This window comes from Ictidomys tridecemlineatus, chromosome 2 (genome assembly GCF_052094955.1).
Source record: "Ictidomys tridecemlineatus isolate mIctTri1 chromosome 2, mIctTri1.hap1, whole genome shotgun sequence".
Classification (NCBI taxonomy): Eukaryota; Metazoa; Chordata; class Mammalia; order Rodentia; family Sciuridae; genus Ictidomys; species Ictidomys tridecemlineatus.
The window spans coordinates 113,401,338-113,422,908 of NC_135478.1; the positions used below are offsets into that span (position 1 = coordinate 113,401,338).

The window sequence follows — 21,571 nt, forward strand, 5'->3', positions numbered from 1 at the left end:
CTGTGCACTCAATGATGCTTTTATTCACCTATGAATCTTCCTAAAATAGCTTTGTAAACCAAGACCAGGATGTTCTCCTGAGCGATCTGACCGTCGCCTGTGCAGCCTCAGCCCCCTCTGGTCAGCGCTAACCCTGCCCCTGCCCCGAGCTCCCCAGGTTGGACCAGGGCTCGGGTTCACGGGAGAAGAGGTCCCGTAAGGGCCTGGGTCTGCCTTCCCTAGTTCTGAGTAACCCGGGATCTGGCGTTTTTTCGCAGGACGTGTCAGTTGAATTGCTGTGGTTTCGTGGCAGTCCCCAGTCCCTGGTTTTGCGAGATGCTGGCCAGGCCTTTGGCGACCTGCCCGGACAAACTCTCCCTGGCTACCTACATCCACAGGCACGAGGAACCCATTTTGCACCCGTTACACGCCTCCCACAGAGATGGGACTATCAAGACCTTGTTCAGGTCAGTCAGGAAGCCAGTTGGCAGGCACTGTGGGTGACTCAGACCAAAAAATGCTCTGAGTGCTACTGTATTCATATCATTTGTCAGAGGGTTACTTGGTGAGAAGCTGGTGGCTCAAAAAAGTGAATGGAAGCCCCCCCCCCACTTTTAGGACTCAATCCTAATCCAAGCCTCCTTGATCCTTCCACCAGCTGTGATCCCTAGAAGTAATTGCCCTTGTGCTTTGTTTACTTTGGAGAACAGTGGCTGGGTACCAAGTCCCAGGAAGCTCTGAGTCACTGACAATCATTAGTAATTAAAGTGACATCCAGTGGGGCCCAGGAGTTGCTGGGGTTTTTAAAGTGAAAGACCTGCCTATCAACCTTCTATGTTGACTTGAGCCACTCCTGAGATTGGGATAAGCCAAAAGATACCCCAGCCTCAGTGATTAAAAAAAAAAAAAAATGGAAGGGAGTCTGTAGCAACCAGCCACCTTGCTGTCCCTCGTTATGATCTGAAGGTCCATGTTCATTTGGGAGCAAGTTCCTCCCCTACAATTGCTTCCCTGAAATGTTAGGTCCCCCCGCTTTTCTAATTTCTTCCCTGCTGCCATCCCCATGGTAACCTCTCTCCGTCTTAGCTGTCACTGAGCAGGTGAAGTTGGCAAGGCTTACAGAACAGATCCTATTGTGATGGTCATCCCCTGTGGACTCCTTAGTGATTTGAGAGGCAAGGAGACCCACTCTAGCTACTTGCCCTCTTCCTGATTCTAAAATGAAAGCTCCCAGATCCAGCCTGAAATCTTCCCTTCAGCCCAGTTTCTTTGGGCTGCAGGGTCGCAGGGAAATGACTGCTACAAGGAAACCAACAGGGAGACACTGAGGGGGCCAGGCCTGCTGTAGGAGGAGGCATTATTTGGGGGTGACTGTCCCCAGCTGCTTCATCTTCTCTTCTGAGGCTTTGTCTGGAAGCAGGACCTCCACAGTGAAACTGACCTTCTTGGCATGAATGAAGCTGTAGGTGTTGTCAAACCGCAGGACGTCTGAGGGGAGGCAGAAAAACAGACATTCAGGTGATTTTAATAGAAAGCTCAGGAACAATGAGATATATATTTAATTGACTGAGCAATGCAGTGTGATAGGTAATGGGGATGAAGGGAGTATGCGCAATGGTCTTTGACCTTCTTAAAGTTAGTCTAGCTGAGTTGACAAGACTTTGTGGAGTGTAAAGCATGCTAAGTGCCAGATGAGTAACAAAGACAATCACATCTATAACATCTGGGAAGAAGAGGGCCCTGTACAACATAACCATGTCTTTTTAGACAAGGTAGAGCTTGAATTGGGCTCTGAAAAGGAAAGTAGAATTAATAGCAGCAGTAGTAGTTGTAATAATAGTAATAATGGCTATTTATGTGTCACAGCACTGGGTTGGTGATATGTGATCACATTCTTCTTCACAACTCCATGAATTCAGCATTAGTCCTGTTTTTTACCTGATTAAAAAAAGAGGTCTCTTATGTCACATAGTGAAAAAATGGTTGGAGCTAAATTCTCCTCTAGTTCACATTCCTCTTTGTCCTGCCTGACTTGGGCCTTGGAAAGCCAAGCCCTTTTCAGTTTCTGACAATAGGTAAAATGTGCAAGCTTTGTAAATCAGGAATTTATCCTGCAGAAAGATAAATAAACAAGGGTGCTCACTGCATATCTGTCCTGTTATAATAAGAAATTGGGAATACTCCAATATTCTTCAAGAGAAGATCATGGAGTTTTTTTTGTTTTTGTTTTTGTTTTTGTTTTTTTTGGTACCGGGATTGAACCCAGTGGCATTTAACTATTGAGCCACATCCCCAGCCCTTTATATATTTTACTTAGAGACAGGGTCTTTCAGACCTATTTCCTATGAGTGCATCCATGTGTGTAAATGGCCTGTTTATTATGAAAACATGATACTTATAAAGGGATGGAAAATGTTTCGTAAAATAATAGTCAAGACCTATTAGCAGTGGTTTTCAATGGGAAGAGAAAATGGGCATGTAGTTGGCAGAGAGAGCTTCCAAGCCTTGGCAATAGAACAGACCTGCTTTTAATCTAAAAGCAGTTTCTTTCAAAAGTTGTTCCATTTCAGTCAAACATCCCCTTCAAGAGAACTAAGCACAAAAACAAAAACACTAGTTCCACCTCTTCCCTATGCTGGTCTTTTCTCACTTTTCCCAGCAAGAAGAAAAACCTGTGTATTTATCCTAAGACTTTTACTTTCCCTTTTCCTGACCCTGGATAAAATGATAGTTTAGACCAAAAGTAGGCATACCACCCACTCCTTCCTGGCATGAAGTGAGTATGTCATTTTTTCTCTGGACCAGAGGTCTTACAGGACTTACAGTCCTACAAAGAGGGAAGTTTTGCAAGGCATGATGGCACATGCCTGTAATCCTGGTGATTTTCAAGGCTGAGGCAGGAGAATTGAGCATTCCAGACTAGCTTTAGCTAATTAGCAAGGTCCTAGGGAATTTAGTGATACCCTGACTCAAAAAATAAAATGGGCTGGGGATGTGGCTCATTGGTGAAGTGCCTCCGGGTTCAATCACTAGTCCAAAAACAAACAAGGGGGATATATGAGTGAAGTTTTCTCTTTGCCCTGTATGATACAGCCTTGTCAACTAGAATCTATCACACTGGAAGAAAGTTCTTTTGATCTCCCTAGGTTAAGAAGCAGCATTGAAATGGCTCTGCCTAGCAAGATATTCTGCCTTCAAAAACAAGGAAGGGGTTGATCAGAGGCACAGGCCCTTGGGAAGTGGAGTCACTGCAGCTCTAGATTCTGCATGTTCATTTTCACACTAGTCATCTATTCACAGCTCATGGAGCTGAAGCCAGATTTAAAGTTAGGTAGTCAGTGTAGTTAGATAAATCGGGTCTAATATCCAGTGAAATCTAAAATGGAGGCCATGCTGGGAATGACTCAGGGAAAACACAGGACAATTCATGGAATGTTTATGAAGTCCAGAAAAGGCCCTAGGCCAAAGTCCACCTCAAAGAAGTGTTAACCAACAGCCCCAACAGATTTGAAGATGGCCCATCCCAGAGAAGTGATAATCCCATCCCAAAAGGTGATAATTAGGCCCACCTGTGTCCCACCCCTCGGGCCTTCCAACCTACATTCCATCACCAAAACTATAAAAAGGGGAAACAACCGCACTTCCACGGATTCCACCTCTTGGGTCCCCTTCTTCCTCCGGGAGAAGTCTTTTCTGCTGTCCTTTAATAAACTTCTAATTTCTACTCTGACCTTGCCTCGGCGTGCTTCTTTGGTGTTATTCTTCAACATCGGGGAAGCAAGGACTCGTCACCGGTCAACAGCGGTAACAGAGCAATTGAAGATCTTTCAAACTAGGGCTTCCCAAGTTTTGTTGGGATCTGAGAACCCCCCTTGAGAATCTGATTAAAGCACCAAATTTCAGATTCCCTGGAGTCCATCATAGATCCTCTGGGGCAGTGGTTCCCAATGGGAAAGGTACTGTTCTGAAGATAAGTTGTCCTCATTTAATGTAATAAAAATATATATATTCTAGTGCTGGGTGTAGCTGAGTGGTAGAGTGCTTGCCTCAAATGCATGAAGCACTGGGCTTAATCCCCACTGCAGGGAAAAAATTAAATATATATACATACATATATGTGTATATAAATATGTGCATATTTATATGTATAATATAAATGAATACACACACCACACACATACATATGTACAATTGCAAATATATATTTGAAATTAGTTTCTTTTTATTTCTCTAATATTACAGATAGGAGATTATATTGAACCCAGGGTTGTCCTACCACTGAGTTACATCCACATCCACAGCCCTTTTTATTTTGAGACAGGGTCTCACTAAGTTGTTAAGGTGGCCTAGAATTTGTGATCCTCCTGCCTCAGCTTCCTGAGTTGCTGGGATTGCAGTCATGCACCACCATGCCCAGTGATATTGATTTTTAAATTATGTGTATAGGTATATTATGTATTTATGAATTCCATTTGAGAATAGTAAAGGGGACCCTAGACATATAAAAGGGGAGTGTTTGGTTTTAAGGATTTAGGACAACTGCTCTAGGGAGTCCATGGGCCCCAAATTAAGATCTGCTCTTGTCTACTCCCCTCATTTTAAAGAGAAGGGAAGCCATATCTAATTCGTTAAAGATACTTGCTCAAACTCAGAGAACTGGTGGCCAAACTGGACCTTCTCAGAAAGCAGAACTTCTGTTGTCCGGCTGGCCTCTTTTCACCCAACACTGTCAGCAGTGCTGTGTCACCTTCTTCCCAGGTCTTCACGACCACATTGTACCCTCTTGTTGGACAAAAATCTAGATCTTTTCTCTAAATCTTTCCATTCCTAGTTGAGTATTCCATATACAGTAGGCCCTCGGTAAATATTAGGTGAGAACAACAAAAAAAAAAAGTTACATCAGTTCAAACTTTGGTCCCCTCGGCAATAATTTAGTACACCTGGACAAGGACCAGAAAAGCCCAGTGAAGGTTAATGTGTTCCAGCCATTGGAGGCTGGGCACTCAGAGGTTTAATTTCTCCACTGGATGATTGTGTTACACATTGCAGGGGATCTTCTGATTCTCTGAGGGCACTTCCTTACCACAGATGAGTTTATGACCCAACACTGGATTCTCTGGGCTTGGGACTAACCTGAGCCACTAATCCCACCTCATTGTCTTTTTACCTGGGAAGGCAGAATGGATGCCTTTCCTGGGAATGGGTGATTCACAGATCCCAATCGAGGCCCTATAGGCAGAGGGTTCCAGATATGTTCCTATCACGAATGTATCCAAGAGGAGCTATAATAAATTTGGGATTTGTAAACCAAAGTCTGATTATGTTAAAGGTTCACAGACCCTTCTCAGGCTGTGTTGCCCTTCAGCTACTAAGGAAGAGACAGAGGGCTAATGGTCAATGCTAGAAAATAGGTTAGGGCTCCCCTAATGGATCTATGACAAATAAATTATTTTCCTGGTCTGGGACTCTACTCTCTCCAAAGAGATGTCCTGATCATCTCTAGGACAGTCTATATTCAAGAAATCATGGAGTAGGATTCTAGAGAGTTTCTTGCTCTCTACATAAGATACTTTGTTGGACAGAGAGCACCCCTTCTCTATACCTTATCTTTCCCATCCTTTAAAAAAAGAAATTCAAGCTTGTACGAACAAAGAAGTTTATCCTTTGTAGGTGACAGAATCTGGGCTGGTGCTAATCTTGTTCTTGCTGAAGCAATAGTATACACCCTCTCCCCCTGGACCAAGCTGCTTATTAACAAGAATACTCCCCACTCCATGGGGAGCCATATTGTGCCACAGAGCATCTGTGAGGAGGGGGCAGTAGAGACTGAGGTTGCCTGAGATGTGAGAAATGAGACAGAACTACAGACTAGGTGATGGTTGGATAAACACAGAGGCTGAAACATCTGTGGAGCTAGTTCAGACCTCCTGGTGGTGCTCCTTAGAAATGGGCTACAGGGATAGATATGGTGGTATAAAACTATAATCCCGGCTACTCTGGAAGCTGAAGCAGGAGGATTGCAAATTCAAGGACTATCTGGGTAATTTAGTGAGATGCTGTCTCAAAATAAAATTTTCAAAGAGCTAGGGACATAGCTTAGTGGTAGAGTGCCCCTAGATTCAATTCCCAGTGTACCACACACACAAAAAAAAAAAGAAAGAAAGAAAGAAAGAAAGAAAAGAAGAAAAAGAGAGGCTGAGGCAGGAGAATCACAAGCTCAAAGCCAGCCTCAGCAACTTAGCGAGACTGTCTCCAAATAAAAAATAAAGGGATAGGGATGTGACTCAGTTGTTAAGTGCCCCTAGGTTCAATCTGTATTACCAAATCAAAAAAAAAGAGAGAGAGAGAGAGAGAGAGAGAGAAAGAAAGAAAGAAAAAGAAAAAAAGAGATGTGCCACTGGGCTTCTCCCATCTTTGCAGCATCATCTTCAGGATGGCCCTGCTCCCACAACTGCCCTAAAAATAATAATGGTGGCCACAGAGTATTGAGTGCTTGTTCTATGCCAGGCATTTCGGTAAGTGCCCCACAAATCTGATCACATCTGGTATCCCTATAAGATACCCCTTGTAGCAATCAAGAAATTGAAACTCAGGGAAGTTAAGTCACTAGCCTAAGGCCAGGCAGTCAGCCAGTAGTCCAGTCCAATTCAGGTCTGATCATAGAGCCAGCCCTTGCTCATTGATTTCCCACTCTTAGCCCCCTGACTCTGTCAGAAAGAAAACTGGGAATTTGGTTGTGTTTGTGTGTTCACACATGCTCATAAACGTACTGCATTGTCACTGGAAAGCACATTGTTTTGTAGAAATAGTAGAAAAAATGAAAGCCCTAACTCTAATGCTAACTTTAATAAGGGTTATCTCAAGGGAGCTTAATCATCCTTCCTCTCCTGAGATAATCACTATTAGATCTAGCATAGACTCCCAGAATTCTTTTCTGTGTACTCACTTTTTTAAAAAACCAATGTTAGTGTATACCATACATTCTGGGTTTCATTTAATAAGTATCAGACATTTTACATGTCAATTTACTCTCTTTGATGTCTATATGATATTCCAATGTATAAACGGACTATAATTTATTTAACAAGACCTTTTTATGGCCATTTGGTTTATTGCCAATTTTCTAGGCTGCGTAGAACATCTACTCCCTCTCTGTGTATTTGTGTAAATATTTCTGTAGGATATGTTTCCAGAAGTAGAACTGCTGAGTCAAAGGAAGTTTTAATCAATATTTCAAAGTCAAGAGAGGTTAAACACTTTTTCAAATGTCTGTTTGTCATTCTTATTTCTTCATGTGTAAACTGCCTGTTCACATTCTTTGTCTGTTCTTTGATCAATTGGACATGAGTGGCATTCAGAAGGGTCAAGGCTGAGCTTTCTTCAGCACACTGCTGAACCTCTGATCTCTATACCTATCCAGCCAGTTCTGCCTCTCTAGCCTGTGGGGGAAGAGCATCCTCAAGAAAAGTCTGGCCACGGTCACAGACTCAGACCCCAAAGCAGACATTCTGAACCCCTGTGCTTATCTACACTGTGACTCACCTATACCTGGAAGAGTCCCTTCCTATTTCTAACCAGCTGAATCACCTTGAGCAAGTCATTGTACCTCTCCAAGTCACAGTTTCTCATCTATGCAAGGAGAGGGCTGCTCATGGGATTCTACTTCCCACTGAAACTCTTTGAGAGCCCAAATCCATGGAATAAGAAGGGACTCACAGGCAGAGAGCTGGATAGAGGCTTCAAGGCATTGCCAAGATAGATATACTTACAAATGCCAGGATCACTGCAGGTGAGGGTCCCATCCTCAGGGACCAGGTGGGAGTTGTACCTCTGGTTAGGCAGCACCTCTGTCATCTCTCCTGCCCGCTGTCGCTCCCCCATCTTGGTCTTTAGGAAAATCCCAAAACCAACATCTGCTCCCTCTGACATAAACTGCCACCTGCAGGAGAAACCCACTCATTTAGACATAATTCTATCTGTATGTGCACCTCTCTGGCACCAGGGATTTTTTTCCCATTACAGCCCACCGACTGGCACCTACAGGTCTCCTGGAAGGGCCAGGTCCTACCTGAGGACGCAGCCTGGAAAGAGGATCTCATACTCCACTTGATGGGAGGAGCCACGAGAAATCTGCACACTGTGTTCATATTGCTGCTTCACCTGGTCTCGCACATGATACTTCTTGGGGATGTCACCCCCATAGTTGATCTAAAAGCAGAACACAGAATGAATTGGAATGTACATTTAAGTAAGGCTTCCCTGTTCACCTTCAGCCTCTGATGGCTCTCACCTTGGATTTGCACTTGGGATTTCCATCAGGGTCAGTCATGGTGCCCCCATATTCCACAGGCAACTGGTCAGGGCTGATATGTTTCAGTAGAATCTCCTTCCAGTTTGCTGGCAAGAGAGGGAAGAATGAGACATGTCACTTTTAGGCAAGATTTCACCACAGCCCTGATGGTCTATACTAAAGTGACAGAAAATAAAACTGTCCCTGTCTCTTTCCCTATGAAGATGGGTATTAGGAGAATATCATGTGTACACAGTACTTGCAGGGGAGTTAGGAACAGCCATCTCTCAGAGAAAGGATTCTGTCCTGGACCAGGAATTGGGAGATCTGGTTTGCTATCCTCTGACAGCTGAGCAACTTAGAAAGTCAGTTCATTCAAGCTAGTTCTTCCTGCCCTACAGGGTTGTGGCAGAAATGACCTAAGTATATTTGAGAGGGCATTAAGGTTCCCTACACTAAACAGAATATACTATCACCCCCAAGGAAGGTGGTACAAACATTAAAGTATAAGCAGGAGGAGGGCAGACAAAGAGGGGATGGGTGTTCCATGCAAAGGGAACAGCATGTGCAGCAGACAGGAAGGTCTGGTCTACCCTGATAAGATAGAAGACTGCACTTACCCTATATGTAATTGTACTCAATTGTGACTTACTAAATGAACCCACTGTACAGTGCTCCCTTAAATAGTTTCCCTTGGCTTTACCCAAGCCCCAAATTCACTCCTCCCCCAGTTGTTTTGAGCTATTTTGGCTGCTTTTTATAACCAAGCCATCTCCTGACTAGAAGACATTCTGAACCCCTGTGCTTGATTCTAGTGTGGCCAGTACTGAGAACCCATCTCCAGCAATTCAAATTTGTGAAGGAATATAGCCAAGTACAATGTTTTCATACTGAAATCTTTTGGTGCTAACTATATAGACCATATATAGGCAGCAACTCCATGCCATGGGGGATAGCCTAGTGTCTTCTGTGTAGTGCTGACTGAAACCCTACAGGGACATGGCGGCACATGCCTTTAATCTCAGCAATCTGGGAGGCTGGGGCAGGAGGATCCCAAGTTCAAGGCCAGCCTTAGCAACTTACTGAGATCCTATCTCAAAATTTAAAAAATAAATAAGAAGGGCTGGGAATGTAGCTCAATGGTAGAGCACCCCTTAGTTCAATCCCCTGTAGCAAAAAATATAAAGAAAAAGAAACCCACAGAGACTGTCCATGGTCTTCCCAGTCCTCCAATTTTTAGGACCCAAGACCAGGCAACTTCTGGGAACATAATGTCTGTGGTTTTAAAGTGATTTAATCTGCACTGCTAAGCTCCAGTGAGTGACCAGCCTGGAGTGAATTTCATCCCTCCTTCGATGAAGATCCTGTACCTTCCCAGCCTGAGGCGGGTTTGGTTAAAAGAATTTTAGGTGTGGGAGGGAGAACAGACTGAGCCTCCTACATAATTCAGCTGCCAGGAAACCAAACCGTCTCACGCACATGGTGGGTGGTAGCAGCAGATAAACCAAAAATCATAAAAGCCTTTTGCTCCGAATTTTCATTTCTTCCCCCAGTTCAGCTGGAGAGTTGGGATAAGGCCAGGACAGTTCATCCCATCTTACAGAGGGAGTAACTGAGGCAACAAGAAACAGAATCTGTCACTGCTGGGGCTAGGACTAGAACCCAGAAATCCTGCACTTCCCTGGCAATATCATACATGCTCCCATCTCCCTGGCACATTTGGAAAATCATCACTTGTAAAATCACATAAAGGGGAACATTCAGAAACCTTCATAATCCCTATTACCTAGGCCCAGTTTCACACAGGTTACATCAAACCTTCCTTGAGCTGTGGTGATCTACCTTTCTAGTTCTTTTTCCCACCACTCCACTTCCTGCTCTGGAAAGCAGAAGTACCCATCCCTGGCTGGTTTGATTCCTGTGCATCCTCTTTGTGGGTTTTGGGTCTTGCTTTTCCGTGTGACCCTATGTTCTCCCTGCTTCTCTGCATATTCAATCCCTGTTGGCCTGCTTCTCTGCCAACAACATTAAACACTTCTTCTCAGTCTCCCTGGTGGGCACTTCTTCCTCTGCCTGCTCTTGAATTTGGATATTTCCCCAAGGTTCAGCCTCTGCTCTTCCCTGGGCATCTTACCTACTTCAAGGTTTTAGCTACCACCTTTATTTGATAATTCCCAAATTTCCAGACTGAAGTTCTCACCTAAGCTTCAGGCACATGTGTTCCCAACATCTGTAGATCTCGCAGACTCTTCAGGCTTAACCCCAAGCTCATTCAAATTTCTACCAGTTGTTTTCCTCTGTTAAACTAATTTAGCATCACCATCTACTCTGTCATTTATGCCAGATACCAAGAAGCCATTCTGGATTTCTCTTTCTCTCTTATCTCCTACATTCAGTCAACTTGACTTCTGCTCTTTTACTTCCTAAATAAGCCTAAATCCACCTTCTTCTCCTTATCCTGACCACTGCTGCCCCAGTTCATGGTTGCAATACCTCCTGCATGGACTGTGGCAACAGTTTGCAAACTGGCATCAGTTCTTCACAATCTTGCCGTACATCAGTTTAAAATCTGATGATAGGGGCCTATACAGTTATGTCCCAGCTTCTCAACATAGTACCCTGCATCTGCAACCTGGCTCCTGGCTCTCCAGCCTCACCTCTTGCCACACCCTGTCTCGTGTTTAATAACAACTGCCTGTGCCACACCAGAAGGTCTTTGCTCAATGCCTACTTTCTGCCAAGCAGCTTCCTGCCTTGTTGCACGCAGCCCAATCTTACTCATCCCACAGTGTGTAGTTCAGATGGGCATCACCTCCTCCCCAGCTTAAGTGGAGCCGGTAACCCTGCTCAGCTCCAGTACACTTTGCGGTTTCCCTTTTCTTCCATTTACCATATTGTACTGATTAACATCTGTTTGTGTCTCCCTTCCCTCAGAGTTCTTCAAGGGACTCTGTCTTTTTCATCTTTGGATCCTGGCACCTAGCCCAGGGCCTGGCACATGAGAAGATGCTTGTCACATGAAGCCACTCCTAGTTGCCCCCAACTGAAAGCAAAACCTTGCTCTTCTAATCTCCATGGCACCTTCTCAATGTGTTTTCTAGTATCTTCTAGTTTGTTTCTTAGCTTTTTCTCTATAGGTCGCCTTTCTCCCATAATACATGAATGTCTTAAGGGCAAGGACTGGAGTTTCCTTCATCTATGAATCTGTGATTGTGAACCCAGTGTTTGCTTCTAGAGTATCTGAGAAAAAGAGTTCTTATGAAGACTGAGAGGAAGACCCCAGGTCTGCCCCTCCTTGCACCTGGGTCCCACTGCTCCCAAGCCTTCACCCTGGCAGCCATGGCTATACCTGGGAAACCTGACCCAATTTGGGTCACAGACCAATCTGTGGAGTTGAGAAGAGTCTGAGCCACTCACCTCCAAGGACCATGATTTTCTTCCGAGTGTCCTCACTTAGGAAGGGTTTGATGAGATTATACGCCACAGGAAACAGCTTGGGGGCTAGAACAGAGACCAGACCATGTGAGGCTGGGGGCAATGTTCAGTCAATCCTTAATGGTGTCATCTGTAGCCCACCTCTCTGCAGCACCCCTACCCCATGCTGGGCCATACATCCCTGGTGCTATGGCGTGCACATCAGCTGCCCAGGGTATGAGGCTCAGTGTGGGCATCTGTTTGAAGTTCAGCCTCCCCATCCTTGGATCTAGTTAAATGATCCCTTCCTATCTCATTAGGATAGACAACTCCAAAGGAGGTGATAAAAACTAAAAGCTCTGCACATCAGAAAGCATCTGATATGTCAACACCAACCTTTGGAACATGATCTTGGGCCCCTCCTTTGGCTCCTTGTTTTGCTTTTTTCAATCTGCCTCCAAGTAATGTTTTTGGCCCCCCTTCCCATTTGACTTCTCACTGGAAATTCCCAACTTACTTTTATTTATTTATTTATTTTTTGGTACTAGGAATTGGACCCAGGGGCACTTAACCACTGAACAACATCCCAGCCCCTTTTTTTTGTATTTATTTAGAGACAGTGTTTTGCTGAGTTGCTTAGAGCCTTGCCAAATTACTGAGGCTGGCTCTGACCTCATGATCCTTCTGTCTCAGCCTCCTGAGCCACTGGGATTACAGGTGTGTGTGCCACCGCACCCAGCCTTACTTACCTTTAACAACAAATAGACGCTTCAGTGTTTCAGGATAATTTTCCTCAAACATGCAGAGAAACTGTGGAAACAAAAAATCACTGGTTCCAGCAGGCTCAGGCTTTTGTGCCAGGGAGAGAAGCCTTGCTTCCTCCAGACCATAATCTGCCCCCATGGCTGCACCCATCCCACAGGGCAACCTAGATGAGGATCCCACTCCGACTCTCTTACCTCTCCATAAGCTTCCACTGCAGGTTTCCAGAGATGCTTGAGGCCCAGCCCCTCACAGTCATAAATCATGGTGATGGTCTCTATTTTCTTCCCCAACTACAGGGAACAGATAGCAGAAAGTCACATTAGGCTGCCCCAGTGCAGAAGCCTGGCCCTGTTCAGGGCAAATGCTGATTGCACCATGTACCCACCGAACAACCACATCTGGTCTGGGCTCGGCCCAGGGTTTTCCAAATAGAATTAACCACCCCATGCTGGAATTGTGGCCTAAGCAAGTGGTTCCCCCTGCCTAGGTCTCCATGTTCTCATGTGGTAAACGACTGGGTGGATCTAGATTACATCTGAGGTCCCTTTGTCCTGAAGGTTTGCCTGGCAGCCTCTCTTCCTTTGAATCACCATGTGATCTCTGGGCAGCACCCACGAGGCACCTGTGCAGTGAATTCTTGAGCAGGTATAGATGATCTGTCCACTCTAAGCCCTTAAGGGAAAATGTAGGTTGAATGTCTCCTGCATCTCCAGCCCCTTGGGGTCTCTGCACCCAGTAGCCTCTCTGTGAACATTTGAAGATGACAGTACTGAAATGTCCCTAAACGTTATCATATTGTTTCACTAGATCTTTACAACTGTTGGAAGGAGGTAGACCAGGATGGCAGCTCCAGCTTTTTCTCAGTCTTTTTCTCAGTACAGAATCAGGAGTCCTGATCTCTTTTGAATTCAGTTAGACAAGCACAGAATCTGAGCTCATCAACACCAATGGTGCCCCAATACTTGTCCAATAATGGATTGCCTTATTTGGCAAAACAAAAATTTGTCAGGCTGGGGTTGTAGTTCACTGGTAAGAGCACTTATTTAGCATATGTAAGGCCCTGGGTTCAATCTCCAGCACAACAAAAACTGGCAATATTATATCAGTTTCTAAAATTCTGAGACTTTACTGGTCTATGAAATCCAAAAGCCTGGTCCTCAGCCCTGAGGCTGTACTTCTATCCCTGTGTGACATCCTTGCTTCAGTTTGAATGCTTCCACAGGGTCAACTTATTCTGGACAATAGCAGATCACTCACCTTTGTGCTCTGGTGGGCACACTCCTGTAAAAGCAGCTCACAGTCCCGCATCTTGGTCCTGAGCAAGTCCTGTTTGGTGGCTGACAACAGCAGACCCTTGGCATCCAGAGGCCCAATGATATCGTACCAGACAGGGCAGCCCTCCAGGTCATAGCCACACCTGCCCCCTGACAGATACTGTTGGATCACCTGAGCAAAGACATCTGAGTGAGGAGGTAGTATCTGGGAAAGCCAGGGCATCCCTACCTTCCCTGGATGGCAGAGCTTTACTTTGGGTTCCTTAGTCTCTCCCTCCGCATCCCTCCCTGGATGCCAATGGATACCCACTCTGGAAACCATCATGGCTCCCTTGACATTGTCATACCTTTCTTCTGAGGATCCCAGTTCATAAACCCAGGATACTGGCTGTGGGTCTACTGTTCTAGCATTGAAATAGAGCAAGCTAATGTATACTCACCTCTGGAGGCTGCCAGCTAATGATGTTGTCAATGTCCTTTTGCTTTCGGAACTCCACATGCTACAAACATACAATCAGAGATTTTAAAGTGGGAATTGGGGAGGAGGGGTGAGTAGGGGTTCTTAATATGCATCTAACAATAAGTGACAGCATGAAATGGAGAAGAAGGCCCTGCCTGTTTAAGAGGTCTCAGCTGAACAGATTAGCATTCTTGCCTGGCCTGGAACTAGGAAAGCTCTGCAGATCCAAAGAAAGGAATGCACTTTGTCCCAGAGGGATAATGCGACAGTGATTGGCTAAAACTCAGATATGTTACACAAGCAAAAGACTGTGATCAGAGTAGGTGGGGGTGGGCAAAAGGAAATCCAGGCAAGGTGTGATTCTGTTGGGGAGGAGGCAACAGTGGGATTTCGAGCAAATGGATCTCACCTTCCGGAGCATAGCCTCCGACTTCTGCAGGTCAAAGCTTCTTGCTATAATAGAGAAACACAGTCACAATTAGGCCAGCAGTCTGGGTGCCCAAGGATGGAGAAACTTCCCTGTTCCCATCCTGGGACCAACTCCTCTAGGGTGTTCTCCCCAGCTGCCTGGAAGATCATCCCACATGCAGAAGCCAATATGAAGACTTCCCTGAGGGCTTCTGGAACACCACAGCCCCTGGTTCTGTGGGGAGTGCAGGTCAAGTTTAGGGAAGCTGGGGATAGGATTGCAACCTCAGGGTCAAAAGAGTTCTACCCCAGTGGATGTAATCAGGTGAAGGGTCTTATCTCTTCTCAGGGAAAGTGAACCCTGGACCCCCTTATCATTTGGCCTTCCCCCTTACATGGAGAAACTTTATCTCCTCTAGTCTAACATCCAACCCTGAGGAGTTGACCCACAGTTCAAAGATGAACATAGTTGCCCTGTAATCTGGGATGAAACTGGCAGAACACCCCAGTGAGGTAGAGGAGTCAATACGCCTCCAGTTGATCTTCTCATGTGCTTAAAGGACCCACACATACCTTAAAAGAGCACAAAGAGTTCCTGAAAAGTTTCTGAATTAAAATTCACCTGAGCCAACACCTTATTTATGTATGAACCCCAACAAGTTGTCCTGCTCAAGTTTGAACACAAAGACCTCCCTGTCCCTCAAGGCCACTTGCTCCCAACTAATTAGAGCTTCCATCTGCACTTCTCATACTGAGTGGAGATCCACTCCTGAGACACTTAGAGGACAGGGTTGCTTCTTTAGTCACTTGATAACCCTTCTGATACTAGAAAATTCTGTGCTGTCAACCTGGATCTGTGCTAATATCATGCTGTACATCCTTGGAGCCTTTCACTATTCCTCACAATCAGTTCCAAAACCATCCTCGTAACTTCCCTTTGGATGATTTCCAGTTTGTCAACGTACCTCTTAAAGTGTGCTGTTCAGAGCCAAGCATAGCCCCAGGTGTTATAAGCCTTCTCCAATAAAGCCTAAGAATTTTCTTGACAACAGTCCCGCCCTTAACCCAGGCAGAACTTTGAGTCAACCAAAAGCTGCAAATCCTTTGCACCTGTGCTGTTAAGCCTTTATCCCATACATAGAGATCCATCGCTATCAAGTTTCATCTTGGTACGGGCAGCTTCATTCTAACCTTTGAAGATTTTCTAAGATCCAGATTCTGGCCAATTTGACCATCTGATGTATGAACTGTACACCCTCAGCCCCAAGCTGTACATCCTTCATGGATTTGTTTGGTATTCAGATCAGCTGAGAACCCTGGAATCTGGGCCAGAAAGGCTGCTCCCTGGGCTGTCACTAGTCCCTTCATATCACTTTCTAGGACGAATACATTCCCTGACTTTGCTGTCATGAAATCCAGTCCTCTCTCCTGGGCCCAGAAGCTGCATCATGAGGTTTGACCAATGCCACTCCCATCACATGTGCTGGACACACACTGATAGAAATGAACAGCCACTTTCAGGAACTGGTTTTGGGAAGTTCCTCTCAACTACCACCCTTCCAGTGCAATTCAGCAACCTAGAGTAGCTTGCACAGGAATACAATGCAGATTTGCATCCCAGCTCTTCTACCTTCTCTGTTTGACTTTGTACAAGATACGGCACATCTCTGACCCAATCATCTGATGAACTAAGAAGCAGTAAAGAGAAGCTGGGAATCTTTCACAGAAAGGGCACACTCCTAAAAGAGAGCCTTTATCTTCCTAAAGAACAGAGGCAGGGTGGCAGCAAATGGTGAACCCCCATCTGGGAGGAAGCTCTCCAGTTAATCCTTATCTATCAAGGTCCAACATCCAGAGCTGAGTTGCTACTTGCTTCTGACAGCACTCTACCTGGTGCCTCCCCATTTCTGCTCAGTCAGACCTCGCTGGGCTCTTGCTGCCCTGGTCAATGGCATCTTAAAGCCATGGCACTGCAAGAGAACCCAACCTTGTAAAATGCAGAGACTCAAATGTGTTCTGCCTCCCTCTCAGAGTTTCCACCACCTCTTCATCTTGCTATCTAACCCTTCTTGCTGAGTGCCCAGAGCTCAGCCGCAGCCAGAGGTAAGGGTGCAGTGGGGACTTGTATAACTGTTCACATGCCTGGGGGCCAACAGAAAACTGAACCCCAACCTCACACCTGAATTAGAGAAAGACATGATGCTGGTGAGCAGTTTACAAAAGTCTCCTTTAGAATCAAAGGGAGAAAGGGAAAAGGGTTTGTTTTTTTTTTAAAGTCAACAAAAACCCTAATTGGAATTCATAATAGGGTCTGACCAAGCCTGAACTCTTGCCCAGGAAATGTGAGCCACAAGTAAAATGTAGAAGAGACACTTTCAAACTGTTTTAGAAGCAAAGCTTGGCTACAGGAGCAGCAGTGGCTTACTGGAAAGGATGCTGTGGCTTACTGGAAAGGGCACTGTCTGAGAATCTGGAGTTTCTGCCCTGATTCTGCTTTGCAATAGCTATGTACCATTAGGTAAATCCCCTTCCCTCTTTGAAACTAAGTTTTCTCGTCTGGCAAATGAGGATGACCACACTCTTTGATACCCCTGTGAGTGTGAAGGTGGTGTGGTGCCTGATATGGGTACTTGGTGAACTATCAAGCCTTATGCAAAAAAGGTTATCCCAGGACTCAGGAGAAGTGGGGTTAGGTGTTTGAGAGACCAGCTGCCAGGACCCCACCATTCTTCCTAGACAAAAGAAATCTACAGAACTCTTTAGAGGCTCTCTGAAACCACACTTCCCTCCTCCTAGCAGCTTGGTTTGATTGTCTTGCAGCTGGCCCTTTAAGAAGGCCACTGTCTTCCCACTCTCTCCACCCACCTGCTTCTAGCTTCAGCCCTTCAGCAAATGCTGGGCCAAAATTTCCTCCAGCCTGGACTAACTCCACTGCCACCTCCACACTGCCCCTCCACCCTCTCTGGGTGGGCTGGGAACACAGGATCACATCTTTTGGGGGAAATGGGCAAGTGACACTTCCAGTGGCACCCAAGGCCCCACGTGGCTCTCCTGGATTCTCCTACCATCAGTGTTTGCTAGCAGACCTGCAAGAGCATACTAGCTCCACTAAATTTCTGGGGATAAAAAAAGAAACTACAGCAACTTGGGAAGCTGAAGCATGAGGATTGAAAGTTCAGCAACTTAGACCCTCAGAACTTAGCAAGACGCTGTCTCCAAATTAAAAAAAAACAACAAAAAACAAACAAACAAAAAAACAAAAAAAACAACGTTTTAAAGGAATGGGAATTTAGCTTAATGGTAAAGTGCCCTGGGTTCAATTCCTAGTAACACACACACATAAAAGGAAACTACATATTTTCACCTGTCCCACACTACTGGGCATGTAGGTGTGTGTGTGTGTGTTTGTGTGTGTGTGTGTGTGTCCTCAAGCAAATAATAAGATATGATTTATACTTTAATATTTGGGGATATGATTCTACATCACATCTTAAGCTCATTAATTTAATACAGTGGTATTTTCTTTGTTATTTTTATTTCCAGTAATAAAGTCTCTATAAAGAAAAAAAAAGTGTGTCAGAAGAACTGGGGAGGGTGGCACATGACTTGACTCACAGGAGAGGAGAAGAGGGAAATGAATAGAAAGGTTTTAGGAGTGAGAGAGAACAGGGTCAAGTTTGACCTTGATGTTAGTAGCAGCTTGTACAGGTCATCATTAAATGCAGAGCTCTGTTGTGTCGTACCTTGCACCAGGCAGGGCACCCTGTCTTGTCCTATTCTCCCAGGGGAAGATCTCTTAGGAAAGAAGTGAGACTTTGATTCAGATGACACAGCCAGGCCAGAGCAGAGCTGGAACTATAACTTGGGGCCCTGGCACCTGGCAGGGGTTTGAGAAATCTTGTCTATTCAAGTTGAGCTGAGCCCCTCACATTCCCCATGCACACTTCCCCTTCAAGTTGCCTGAACCGCTGGCAGCAGAGGCTTTGTCATCTGACAGGGCCCAGAGAGGCCCAGCCTCTCCCAGGGACCAGGACTCTGGTTCTAACCTCACCTCTGCCTCTGACTTCTCACTTGGTGGGGCCCTCCTCACTTTTCCTCACTTTGCTTCCTCAAGTAGATCAGCAGAACAGATTTATGTAGTAGACAGAAAGGACACTGGCCTGACAGTAAGCAGACTGGCACTCCAGTCTTGTCTCTGCCTGCAGCTCACCCACAGTGTGACTTGGAGCAAGTCACTTTGCCTCTCTGAGCCTTAGTGTCTTTACCTACCAAGAGAAAGGTTGAGGTTTTGTAATTGCCAAGTACTATTTTATTCTAAAGCCTGAACACCCCCAAATTCTCAATTGCCAGGGGCAGGGTTCCCAGAAGTGGTCATTCTGTTTCCCAGAATGCACTCTTGCCTCAGCCTCCCACAGCCCCTCTTCCCTCACCTCGGAGCCAGCGCAGAAGAAAATAGTCATCTGGATTCGGCAGGGCAGGCAGCACGTCCTGGACATTCTCCCGAAACTGTAGGGAGAGGCAGCTTGGGTGAATGGTAGGTCCCACCCTGACCACCCTCTGCCAGAGACTCTCCACAGGGGACTTTGCTGGACCCCTCTGTTACATTGTTCAATGTTATAGAAACTGTCTGAGTACCTGGGCCCCTGGGGCTCTCTGCCTTGCCGGGGTGCCAGGTCAGGTAGCAGGGGAGGGGGTAAGAAGTGAATATGACACTGTGCCTGCCTCTCTGTGAGTTCTTCTACACACCAGTCTAACCAAGTGCAGTAGCAGGCACTGGCACTGTATCTTATCTACTCCTCACTTTAAGCCTCTGGGGGTATCACTGTCCCCATTTTACAGATGAAGGAATAAGAGCTCAGAGAGGCTAAGTAACATGTCCAGGTTCAAACAATTAGTAATAAACAGAGCTAGGAATCACATCTGGGCCTGTCCAGAGTCCAGAGCACATACTCCTTTCACCAAGGTCTCTTGTCCCATTGGTAATAGGTGAGCATTGTGCTAGGCAGCAAAGGGAAGGAAAAGGGGGGTCTCATATGACTTCGTGTAAAAAAAAAATAGCATTTAAGCTGGGCTTGAAGGAATTGGAAAGAAGCAGAGGGAAGGGAGTGGGCAAGCCAGGTGGATAGAACAGTTTCAGCAGGAAGCCATGAAGGGGGAAAGTGCAGTCAAACAAGAGAGGTGGACAGTGACCCTAAGGGATAGCCACACCCACCTCCAATCTCTCATTACCTTGTAGGTGAGCAGGCCCCCATGCACCCTCCCCAAGCCTCCAGCTCAGCCATTCACCTTTCCCTGGTCACTGACATACAGAGGGGACCAATGAGGACCAGGCACCTCTGCCCCTTGCCTAGGTCAGCCAGGATTGAAACCATCCCAACCCCCAAAGCAGCTCCTAATGTTCCAGGGTCACTACTCATCCAAACTGCAGGCATAAAGCCATCCCTCACCAATGACCCTACCCAGCCCCTGGTTTCCAGTATAATCATACCTTATTTGTTCCCTGCAAGTCAGCAGTAAAATCTGAAGTCTCCCTATCCTACCTTCCTGGGATGGGGGAGGCCCAGCCTGGAAAAATTCTTCATGGAGCCAGTGTCTTCCTATTACTGCCATAGCATGGGGCATCCCCTCCCTGCACCCAAGCAATGGAAAACTGCCCACCCATGGAACCTCCAAACCTTGGGGCTGGACCCAGATGAGGCCCTGAGAAGACCACCCCTCTCCCCAAAGGTAACAGAGATAAGGAGATTCAACTGGTGGGGAAGGAGGGGCAGACCTTGAACTGTAGCCCCCTCCTCTGGCCAGGTTCACCTCCTTGCCTTCTGAGGAATATCAACCTAGATCTCCAATCAAGAAGGGATCTGGGTTGCAACACAGGCGAGAGTTGGTCTTGGCTCAAACTAAACCCAACACAGTGCGTCCTAGGAAGGGATCTTAGATATAGATGTACTATCTTCAACATCAGCTGGTCCAACCAGGAGCAACCAGAGAAGGACCAGGCTTTGCCCAAGGTCGCACAGAGATTTGTCCTGAAGCAAGAGGTACCAGAGAATCCTAAGGAGCTGTCCAGGACCCTTTTCATCTGCCACTGCCTGGACAAGAGGAAAATCTCCCGGAAATGGGAGAAAATCTGGGGCCCTGTCCCTGTCCCAGGGCCCGGCTGCCAGTGCCTGCCAGCCCCGAGGATGAATGTTGCCTTTGTGCCCTCAGCAGCCTCCAAGGGCTTCCAAGCAACCACTTCTTCCCAGGTGGCACCGCCAGGGCTGCTCCAAGCTGGGGCCGGGGTGACCAAACTTCCTAGGGTCCCCAGGCAGACTGAAAGAGGGAAGAGCCGTCAGCTGGGTACCGGCCAAGCGGGGGCGGCGGGCTGCTGCTCCCTCCGCCGCCCTCCCGCCGGGACAGTCCCTCACCACTCAACCAGTCTCTTCTCACCGGAGGAAGAGAGCCACAGCCCCGAGCAGGGGCCCGGGGCCAGGCAGACGGCTCACCTTGGCTAGTGCCTCTTTCTGTTTGGGGCTCAGATCACCGACTCTGCCGCTCATCCTGGATCAGGCTCGGGGCGCGGCGGTTGCGGCAGCTGATGGAGCACGGACTCGTTCGCCGCCGCCGGAGTAAAGTCCCAGCCTTTTGCCGGGGCCGCGGGGCCGACGACCAAGCCCCGCCTCTTAAAGGATCCCGAGGGGCGGGGTAGGGAGGGACGCGCTGAGACGCTAGGGGCTCTAACGCGTGCCCGCTGCCTCCTCAGGAATCCGAGCCAGGCGCGGGAAGCGAACCGGATTGCCCACCCGGATTGTGGCCACAGTCAGTGGGCATCAGACGACTAGGATGTCTGGGATTCAGTCCCAAATTTTACCCTTAGGTTTCAGTGTGACCCTAGATAGACACTGAGGCTCCCTGGGCCACTCTCCCCATCAGAACAAGGAGATTGAAAGTTGCTAATGACCTCTTCTAAGGTCAGATCTCTCTCAGCGCAGGACCTCGCCG

At 46.7% G+C, this 21,571-nt stretch overlaps 1 protein-coding gene across 2 annotated transcripts; it reads right to left on the reverse strand.

Moving 5' to 3' along the window:
- Positions 1 to 3: 3 nt before the first annotated feature.
- Sec14l2 (SEC14 like lipid binding 2) lies at positions 4 to 21,239 on the reverse strand. 2 transcript variants are annotated; one of them, XM_005341883.3, is made up of 12 exons: positions 21,076 to 21,239; positions 19,021 to 19,096; positions 14,592 to 14,635; positions 14,163 to 14,222; positions 13,706 to 13,894; positions 12,643 to 12,738; positions 12,433 to 12,493; positions 11,687 to 11,770; positions 8,270 to 8,376; positions 8,048 to 8,187; positions 7,749 to 7,918; positions 4 to 1,467 (listed from the first exon to the last, which is right to left on the reverse strand). In XM_005341883.3, the coding sequence occupies exons 1-12, from the start codon at positions 21,127 to 21,129 to the stop codon at positions 1,337 to 1,339; spliced, it is 1,212 nt and encodes a 403-aa protein (XP_005341940.1). In that variant the 5' UTR covers positions 21,130 to 21,239; the 3' UTR covers positions 4 to 1,336. The 2 variants fall into 2 exon arrangements, with proteins under 2 accessions (XP_005341940.1, XP_077895738.1); XM_078039612.1 differs by lacking the exon at positions 19,021 to 19,096 and having other exon boundaries at positions 21,076 to 21,234.
- Between the last annotated feature and the right edge of the window lie 332 nt (positions 21,240 to 21,571).